General features: G+C 42.7%; 1 protein-coding gene across 1 annotated transcript; it reads right to left on the bottom strand.

Annotated features, from left to right (window-relative positions):
- Nucleotides 1–254: 254 nt before the first annotated feature.
- LOC125297950 (myelin and lymphocyte protein-like) lies at nucleotides 255–3034 on the bottom strand. The gene is made up of 5 exons (XM_048248530.1): nucleotides 2937–3034; nucleotides 1927–2094; nucleotides 878–1018; nucleotides 704–781; nucleotides 255–560 (listed from the first exon to the last, which is right to left on the bottom strand). Exons 1-4 carry the CDS (start codon nucleotides 3024–3026, stop codon nucleotides 707–709), a joined length of 474 nt encoding a protein of 157 aa, XP_048104487.1. The 5' UTR covers nucleotides 3027–3034; the 3' UTR covers nucleotides 255–560; nucleotides 704–706.
- Nucleotides 3035–10979: the final 7945 nt, after the last annotated feature.

Below are 10979 nucleotides of genomic sequence, written 5' to 3'. Positions count from 1 at the left end.
TGTGAAAGAAGGATATACAGCTTTTGAGTGACAAAAACGGAAATTCCCAAGTTCATATTAAAATTGTTGGACATGAAAGTCCACAAGGGCAACAAATGAACTACAACGTGACAACAAAAGTGACGAAGAGCCCCCAACTGGGTAACTCAGTTAGCAAAATCTTCCCCCAGTTTCCAACGTCTTATTCCCACATGAAGTGAATGATGACGTTTTCACTGGGAATTTTTTTTGCATTTATCCAAGAACAACTAGGATATTTTAAGATTTTGATTTTATTTCATCCTACATGAAAAGGCAAATTTAGATAACACACAATGTTTTGGCATACATCTAAAATGTTATTTCATAAAACCTGTTACTTAAATTATATCATTTGTCTGTTTTTACAAAAATAAGGATACAATTCATGTGTTTTACATAAATCATGATATTAACTGCACCGAGGCATGCAGCTGAATAAATGAAGAAATGTATACAATTGAATTGTGTTACAATGTAGATCTAAACAATTTTCAGCTCAATGCTTTGACGTCCTACAGAAGTTCCTGCCAGGACAAGACCTTGAAAAGAAGAAAAAGGGGTATGAATTGTATGAAATGTGCACTGGCACCTCTAACTAACAACCACAGGCACACTCTAAATCTCCCTGCTTCGACCTACTGTATACCATCATTTTAAATTAAACACACTTAAATCCACTTACTCTCTAGAAGCTCTTCCATCTAATGGCAGAGAATATGGCATGGACAAAATAGAGTAGTGTAGCAATGTAGGCAAACACCTAGATGAGGGAAAAACAACATTGTGAATTCAATCCAAAACAGGGAAAATACAGAGAATCTCATTTATTTGGATGTGTTCGTTCATTAAGCCTTACGGAAGATGAGATGTTCATTTTGTAGTATTTATCCTGGGTGGTATTTCTTGGAGAGATATCTCCCATGTCAATGGTCACTTTAGCCAAAGGGACAGCAGCACTGAGGTAGAGGACCGCTGCCACGAAGTGGTAGAACACGTCCTTTACCAAGAAGCAAAGGTGAAAAAGCAAAAACTTTTCAACACATTTGAACACAGAATATAAAATTTACTAGACTATAGCTAACTAGCTTAAAGCTATTATTTGCCTTACAAATACAAACAACACTTTTGTTTTGTTGTGTGCTTAAACAGTTACACAGATCATAGTGAATAGCCTGGATGGTATTCCAGAAAGGATGAAGTAGTTAACAAACTCTGTCTCTCTGGGTTGATTTACTCTGAGATGGTAAACTGAAATTTTGGTTGCATGCAGCTGATCTGGGTTATTTCACTATGAGTTCAGCACTTGCCAAACTACTATAAAAAGGCATCATCAGTCAAGTTCAGAAATGATGAGTCACCATGAACACACATTAGAAAACTACCCCACTTCCACTCCATTTAAGACATTCTCATATCTGCCTATGAGCAGAATGCCCACATTTTCAGAAGAATATGCAACACAGACTGCAGACACTACATTAGCCAATGACTAACAGCACAAACAATTATTTGTATGGCCAGACTTTTAACAGCACAAACTGTAAGAACCTATTATTATTAATTTGCTATACCAGTTCAATGCTGTATATTCATTTCAAATAACATTTAATAGGCTATTAGCTTACAAGGAGAAAAGTGGTGACATATTTAGCCCTCTGAATACATGATTTTTAACAAAACCTGCTCTAGAATACATCCTTGTGTATTTGAAATGATAGATGTGTTCACTCCTTTACCACATACTGTCAAACTGGACAAATTCATTCCAATAAGATATACATTATGTTGCTTTAAAATTAAGGTTGTACAATATTAAGTTGAAGGTACTTAAGTGCAAGCATAAACATGTTCTAGAATGTGTAGATGTACACTTCACAGTGATATAGTGTATAAATGTCGTTTTACCGCTGCTGCCCATCCACGGCTGCTGTGGTGTGTTCCACAGATAAAGACAAACATCCAGATGAGAGTCATACAGAAACAGAAAACGGACACTGTCATCACCCATGCCTGAGGGTTATGAGGCTCAATAAATGTGGATGCCACCAGAGTCCAGACCAGACCACCAAAGACCTGAGAGAGGTTGAAAATAAGTAATACTTTATTGTCACAATGCTACCTTCAATCATTCTGTAATAAACAATTATCATAAACAATTATCTAAAATTCTATTTAAAACTATTAGGCCTATTATTTTTTTATTAAAATTGTCTTGTAGTCTACGACTATGTTTAATCCATGTACGGACACCGCCCCCATGCTATTTTGTCCCTATTGTTATTTGGTCACCATCATGCCAAACTGGGCTAGCTTGTTAGGATGGTAATTCAACTAGGGGTGAGTCAATGGGAGTGGTCCATCACCCACCTGAAATCTGCCTTATAAACTGAGCTTGACTGTCCAAATAATACCAAGTACTGCCACAAAACCTCCCTGTTTCTTCACAATAAATTGTACCATACATTCAAAAAATATACTTTTCTGAAATAATGCAACAGAGAGCAAATTAACCCATTAGTAAATTATGGAAAGACTGGACATTTGTGCATCTTTAGTACTTAATGAAAAACTCCATATTCAGCATTTATAATATTTACAAACAGTTAATACGTTTTTAGGCATATTCATACATGGCTTGAAAATTTAATTATCTTCCATTCTTCAAAGCACATCTCAAGACCTTTCTGTTTAATGATCACTTCTCCTCCACAGCCAACACATAGTTCCATACAGATAACTTGTCTCTGTTGTATTGTTTTGTTTGTTTGTTGTTGTGTTTCCTTGCCTTCCTACTATGTAAAGCGACCTTGGGTTTGAGAAAGGCGTTATATAAAATAAATGTATTATTATTATTATTATTAATTCATCATTACAATAGCACAATGTTTTGTCTGAAAGAATGAAGAAGAACTTACGATCTCTAGCAGATAAAACATGTCTGGTATTGATGTGAATATGGCAAAGCCAGTGGGCAAGCGCTGCCTGTAACCTGTGTCCATGTCCATGGTTAACAAAGTGAATCTCACAGTAAGTAAGGCACAGAAGTCCCTATCCTTTATAAAGAGCAAAAACTTGAAAAACAAGCTTGCCAAGATCTGCCATCTTCATTTAAGACCCACCCAAGAACATAGCTGTCGCATGGGTGTGAAGTATACCTTGTCCAAAAATGTCTGGGGAATTTCAGGAACTTGTTTCCTTCCATCTAGAAGTTCTTTGTATCAGATCACATTAGGGCTGTGAGATTTGACCAAAATACTACACACTTTCTGTCACGATTCTGGGCTTGGGTGTACTTACTTCTAATTTTGAACTCCTGTAGATAGATATGGTTTTATTCCCCTCTAAACATAGCCTACAATCTAAATAATGGCCAGTGGAAAGTGTCCTCCCCAAATAAAACCCATGTTAACTAAATCTATCTATAAATTCATCATGTGACCAAAAACATGACCATTCTACCTGCCCAGAGAATTGACCTATCGCAACCCCGCCCATCGAACGCGGATGAGCCAATGACAGTCCAGTAGCTCCGCACATATAGGCCTACACAAAGTCCGACAGCTTTACCTTACGGCTCCATAGAAATGTATTGAGAGTCGTATTTATTATTTTCCGGTTTTATGGGATTGTATAGTGATGTAAGTTAAATAAGGTCAGCCAAACGACATGTATGGGGTTAACGCAACACCGATACACAGAATAATAGCGCTGAATTCTTAGAGGAATTTTCTGATTTCCTTTCCACTTTAACTATCCAAACAGAAAAAATACTTATAAGACAAAAGTGGGAGCTGGAGCGCTACAGGTATCCCTTGTATCCTCTGGTGCTCTTGGATGGGTTAAAAGTTCATGAATCAGTTTGGAAAAAGATTCCAGGTCCACACGCGTTGGTGTTTTTTAATGGATTAGCCCTAAATAATAAATGTTAAAAAATTTGCATCCTACTGAGTGCCTGGACCTGGAATCTTTTTCCAAACTGATTCAAGAAAAAATACTTATATTGGGTGATTTTAATATACATATGGATAATGTGAACGATTGTCTCACAATAGCATTTCAATCCCTAATTGACCATGTCGGGTTTTGCCAAAATGTTAATTCACCCAAGCACCGAGATAACCATACTATTGATCTAGTCTTGTCATACGGCATAAGCATAGAGCAGTTAACAATCTTGCCACAACACCCGACCTTAACTGACCACCATCTAATTACTTTTACAATGACATTACAACATGCAGTACCTAATTTAGCTGAATACTACAGCCGCGGCCTATCTGAAAAAACTTATGCAGGCTTTCTAGATAAATTTCGCTTACGCTTGCCCCATTCCGGACTCGTGGTATCAGAAGGCCCTTTCCTTAATCCAGCCGAGGTCGACTTGTTAACTGATAATGTGATGAACTCATTACGCTCAACCCTTGATTCAGTAGCACCACTCAATAAGAATAAGAAAACAAGTAAGGTGTGCTCCATGGTATACCACACAGACAAAAACCTTCAAACAAACAGCGCGTAAACTTGAACAAAAATGGCGTACCACTAAATTGGAAGTTTTTCACCAAGCATGGAAAGATAACCTTATCACCTACAAAAAAACACTCAACGAGGCCAAGTCAACCTACTATTTCTTGCTGATCGAAGAAAACAAAAATAATACAAAATTTCTCTTTACCACAATCTCCCGCCTGACAAAGAGCCACACCGAAGTAACTGAATCTATCCCTATATGCCTAAACAGTAATGACTTCATTAACTTTTTCCAATGACAAAATTGAAACAATTAGAGATAAGATTAATAACCAATTAGTCTCACCAAATATTCATACTCCATTGCTGAACGGTAGCAAAAACATAATTGAATCTACTACTGTTTTACTGCTACACTGTTTTTCATGCTATATTAGCACACATGATCAATGGCTGCGGTCAGGCTTCTGCTACAATACTGAATGAATGAATGAATGGCTATAACCCTATTACCTCAACCTGTTCTTGCACTGAAATAGTTTTTTATTTTACCTTGTCTCCATTATACTTTACTCTCCCATTTGTCCATACTATTTATGCTGGTCTCTAGACCTTACTCTTGCACTGTTGCACTGTTGGACTAATGTTGGACTACTTTTTGCACCTTCACCATGACACTCACTCTCTTGAGCACCTTGCCATGCACACATAACTAAGGACTATGGTTGGACTACTGTTTGCACCTTCACCATGACACTCACTCCCTTTAGCACCTTACCAGTCCCGGCCCTGTCACTACAAGCGTCTTATGCTTGATCACTCTCAAGCACATTGGACTTTCTTAATTTAATTTATATAGTGTATTTAGTATTTAGTTTTGTTAGTTTTATTATCTCTCTTATCTTCTACTGTCTGTATTGTACAGTGGAGTTTAGTTATATGTTTATACTTATACTTATGTTTACCATTTCTGCTGTAAGTGCATGTTGTGTGTGATGTCTGTATGCTACTGAGACCCTTGAATTTCCCCTTGGGGATCAACTCAACTGGGGAGCTCACTCAACGGGGCGCCACGCTGCTAGCAATCCAGTACGGGCGTGCTAGCAGCCACGTGGCCGACCCGGCCGTCACCAGCTCCCTCTCAGCAGCCGCCCCTCAGGTTGCACTTTCCTTCATGTCACATCACCGCGGCCTCCTCCTGGCAGGGCCCTAGGTGGCCTTTTCAACCGTCGACACTGTACCAAGCACCGGGGTTCGAGGGGGGTCAGATGAAGCTGCACCAACGCCACTCCACTCCGTCGTTTCACCAACCAGGACAGACAGGCACCGACTCCGCAGCAACCGGACCGCGCTGAGCTCCCCTGCAGCTACCGTCTTCGGGCGCCCCTCCTCGTGTTGCCTCCTCGCAGAGCCGTCCTGCTCTGCTCCCGGCCCGTTCCACTCCCTCGCGGCCTCAGCGAAGGCACGACCCCCGAGATGGCCATGCTAACGAACTCCCCACAATGAACTTTCTTTAAAGGCGCCGGCCAACAGGCCAACTAGAACGGGCGCCCACACAGCACGGTGCCTCTCACACGCACCCAAAAGTTTTAAAGTTCAGAGTTCAGAGGGCCTTTCCGTCGAAGCTGCCCCATCGTCGTGAGTTCGCTGCCCTCAGGGGCTCCGCCAACCGTCCATCGTCTAGGAGTCAGCACCCAGGCCAGCGTCGTCTTCCCCGCGAACGCTTCTTCAGGCCCCTCTTCCGGCAAGATCTTCTCCCACGGCCGCAGGCAGCTCCAGACGATAGCTACTCTCCTCCGTCGGCAGTAGCAATAGAAGGCCCCGAGCTTTTTAGTAGCCCTTACAAGAGCTCTCTCTGGATCCTCTTGCGTGGGCCTCCACCCAGTGGTATGGTCTTCCATTCCCAGCTTCTCTCGCTGGGCGGAGGCCATGTTCGAAAGTCGCTTCTGACACCAATGTAACGATTTGATAGCGACACACACAGTTGTCCAATCAAAAGGTTTATTAGCTGAGAACGAGAGCACACAGACCAAGACCAAGACACACCAAGATACAGAACACAATACACACGGGGCAGGTCAAACAGACACACACACTACACATACAGGGGAGGACGCAGCCCCCCACACAAAAAGGATCACACACGAGGGAGAACTAAAAGGGAAACATGTTACAATAAAGACGCTAACATTACACTCATAACTTAGGAGAATAACGACATAAACCCCCCAAATGTTCGCTCTCGTATCCCAGGATGCCCTGCGCGGGAGAACGCTAACACTGTCTTTTGCGCCGACGTTACAGTATTTTGAGCAAACGTGAACTGAACGTAATGTATTAGGCTACTACTGCTGAACGTCACTGTGAACTCGTTCATTCTGGTGTCTGAGCAGCACGCTCTTTCAGTTTAACTTCGTTGAATAGGGTGCCAGATTTCTACAGAGCCTTCCACACAAAAAACCCGGCTAAAACACACCGTAAAAAAGGCCTTAATATGGCAGCATGCAGGTCACCATTTGTCAAACTATGGGCCGCGGTCCGCAATGTGAACAATGGTCTGCAGAGTGAAATTATTCCCGGGCCATCGTCTGATAATTTGCTGCGCAATTGGTCAAGGAGCCGCGGACAGAAAAAGAAAACAAACATTTCTGCAATTAGTAGGAAATACTTGTTAATTTGGTGTCATCAAACATAGAGGCATAGAATTAAGTCATGGTATGAGCGTTTATTCAATGCATGCGTGTGCACGTTGGTAGCAAAGCTAAGCTTCAACCTATTGGAAGGCTAATTATGAAACGACATTTAATAGAACAACGTGGATTTATGCAACTTCCATAAAAAACAGAGCACAGACTATATAAAACACTGTTTGGCATTAAGTATTAAAGTCAGCCAAAAGCTATTAGTCTTAGTTAAAGATAGTTAAAGATCTCCAGATCAGTGATTTACGCATGATCTGACCCGCCATTTACCATTCCCACAAGCTGATATTGTGTCTCCTGAATCCTTACATTCAGGCATTCAAATTAAATGTAATTAAATAGCATATAAATATTCTATCAGTGTATGATGCTTGCATGAGGGAAACATCCCAAAACAAGGGTCTTTTGCAGGTCTGCTAAGTGTTGCACAACATTGTATCCGGCGTCGTCAGGGGTGAGGTTCTGTCCTCTGAGGAGGTTGTCCATGGGACTACGCAGTCTCCTTCCCAGGTGTAACTCAGCGGGAGTAATTCCAGTGGTCTCATGGACAGCGGAGTTGAGAGCGAATCGGAATTCAGGTAAGTATTGGTCCCACTTTTTGTGATTGTCTGAGACATCTGACGCAATCATAGACTTCAGGTTTCTATTGACCCTCTCGGTCAGGTTCGTGGGAGTGGGAGTGACTTTCCAGGTCTGGCAGAGTTCCTTGAACATCCATCAGCCATCTATCAGACAGAATGTGGTCAGGCACGCCCCAGCGGGTAAGTATTTCGTCACGTACAATGCGGGCGACCACAGCAGCGGAGGCTGTGCGTAATGGAAACAGTTCTACCCAGCGGGTGTAATAGTCGACCAGGACAAGGAGATGTTTGTGTCTGCTCGAACTGCGGGGTAGAGGCCCCATGAGGTCTACTCCAAGCATCTCGTTGGGGTAGCTTACGGCTGTCTGTTGAAGTTTTCCACTTTTCTTTTGGCTTTCACCTTTGTGTTTTTGGCAGACTGTACAGGCGCGGACGTAGGTTCGGACTTCATCCCACATCTTTGGCCAGTAAGCCACATTTTGAACGCGCTTGTAAGTCTTGAACATTCCTTGATGTCCACACCAGGGGGAGTCATGGTATGCGGTCAGTAGTAGAGATATCAGTGTTTTTGGTATCCACACATGAAAGTGATGCTTGTCGTCCTGTTTGATCTTCCTGTACAGCATGTCATCCAGCACTGCATATTTATCCTCCGTCTCTTTACAGCCTCTTGCCAGGTCTTCCAGAACTGTCTGTATCTGGGGGTCTTTGTGCTGTTCTTCCCACAGAGTGATGGAGGGGAAGGGGAAATCCTGCGGCTCCTCTTGGCTTACAGCCAGCAAGCATGAAGGTCCAACAGGAGATCGGGAAAGAGCGTCTGGTGCCACATTGAGTTTTCCTTTGCGATATTCAATGATGAAATTGAATTTTTGGAGGCAAAGAGCCCAGCGAAGGAGACGACTGGAGGTCTTGGTGCTGTTGAAGACCCACTGCAAGGAGGCATGGTCGGTCACTACGGTAAACATTTTTGGTTCCAAGTAGTGCTCCCATTTTTCGAGTGCCCAGACAACCGCAAGACATTCCTTCTCAGTTGCTGAGTAGTTCTTTTCTGCCTTGTTCAGGCTTCGGCTTGCGAAAGCAATGACCTCTTCGTGGCCGATCCCTTTCTTTTGTGTCAGGATGCCACCAAGTCCCAAGTCACTGGCGTCAGTGTAAACGAAGAATGGAAGGGCTAGGTCAGGGTGACCAAGGACAGGTGGAGACGTTAGGTGGTCTTTTAAGGTTTGGAGGTGGTCAAGGGGAGGGACTTATGACGTCTACACCAATCCGGAGCAGGATCCACTCCGGCATTGGCCTCGGCTGGATTTCCATGATCTCCCGATTGGATTATTAGTAGGCCTATTTGTTTTTCTTTTTTTTTTCTGGTCGGCAGGGGAAGCCGACCAGTGGACATTTCTTCTGTTATCTGTTTGTCTGTCTGTCCGTCCGGATTCTGCTGCTACCTAATGCTGGACAGGAAGCACTGTGGGTGAGCTGGACAAGGAGTGTGTCGTGAGTGTAACCTGAGTGGTGTGCGGTTTTAGTGCAAGGCCACTTTTATTGGCCCATGAGTGTGTTGGTTGATGTGTGATACATTTAGTGTGCAACTTGAACTATTATTCACTTGGCGGTTAACCTTTTAAAATATGTTTTTGCTATTTGTGTAACTTAGTTACCATTGTCCATGCCTGTCCCACCACCCTATGTAGTTTTCCTTGTTAGAGCATTTTAAGATCAGTGGCAGAGAACTCTGTTTGTTTATGAATTTAGTGCCTGTTAATTATAAAAGTGTTGCCTTTTCAAATTTCTGTGGTTTGTGAGTCTGGGGGGAGTTCATTGGCCTATAGTCCTGTTAAAGGGCCGCGACAGTTGTTCTAGGTCTTTTTCCAGCTGATGACCTAGTCTGACCAGCTCCTTAACATTTTGGGCACAACCACGTAAGTAGGTAGCCAGCTGTGGTTTTATGTTCTTCAGAATCATTTTAACGATTTCTGCCTCAGTGATGGTGGGTTTCCATTGTTTACACAGGGCACGATATGAGAAAGAGAAGTCACGGATGGACTCATTCACTTTTTTTTTGTGGTTTCGCACACTGTCTGTGAGTTCTTCCTCATAGTCGTCGGACAAGAAGGCAGTCAGAAACTTTTTTTTTTAAACTGGGCCCATGTAAGGACCTCGGTCTTGGCGATCTCTCACCAGTCTCTAGCTGTGCTGTGCAGAGCGGATCTGAAGGCTGCCAGAATCTCTGTGTCTGTTCGAGGGTGTATGGCTAAGAAGTCCCGACACTTGGAGAGGTAGAGAACAGGGTCTGGATCATTTGTTTTACCAAAAGTAGGGAATGACAGTTTCAGGACTTTCAGATGGTCAGACTTAACTCCAGTAGGTGGAACGGTGGCCATGGAGACTGGCAGTGAAGCTGGAGTGGCTGTTGCTGCAGAGTGCATGACCGGCAGCTTGGTTAGTGGAGAAGCGGTTAAAAGATGTTGCTCCATCCTTTTTTCAAGCTCCTGTATCTTATTGGTAAGTATGTTGTATTCTTTTGTGATATGTGTGGGTAGATGTGCTAATGTGGTGCTCAGTTGGTTGGTGAGTCTAACACAAGTGTCTATGTTTTGTGACAGGTGTGTGCAATCTGCTGCAAATGTTCTTCTCTGGGACGAGATCTCCTGCTGTACCTCCATTTGCAACTGTTCAACCATGAATCGGATTTCAGAAAGTTGTGTAGCATTTTGACTTTTGATTTCCTCTGTGATTATGGTTTTCATGCCCTTTAGCAAGTTATCCCATTCACTCTCTGTTTTTTGTTTAGTGTCAGCAAGTGTTGCATTGACTTTGGTGAATTGCATTTGTGCATTGTCAAACATATTCTGCAGTCTTCCTTCCAGGTGAAAACGACTCCTCAATAGAGCCCTGCACTTGAGCCCTAGGGGCCCCGACAGCCCGAGGACCGGGCTTCGGGCCGACGACCGTATAATTACCTCGGACACGGGCCGGGCTCGGGCACTTTTATTTTTCAATTGAATTCATTTCTTTTTAAAAAAAAAACTGCTAATTAAAGAACTATTTTGTGTTTAACCCTTACAAGCCCGACCGTTCTAATTTCGTTAAAATTTTAACGATGACCAATCATCTAATATCTCAGCTGTCCAATGACTGATTTTATTTCTGAAATCTTCCCCGTAATGTTGACAACATAAGCTTCAATTTGATATGATTGGTTAAGGGG

The sequence above is a fragment of the Alosa alosa genome, chromosome 7, assembly GCF_017589495.1.
Source record: "Alosa alosa isolate M-15738 ecotype Scorff River chromosome 7, AALO_Geno_1.1, whole genome shotgun sequence".
Taxonomy (NCBI): Eukaryota; Metazoa; Chordata; class Actinopteri; order Clupeiformes; family Clupeidae; genus Alosa; species Alosa alosa.
The sequence above is the reverse complement of the archived record's forward strand: the minus strand, read 5'-3'. Positions and strand labels throughout refer to the sequence as shown.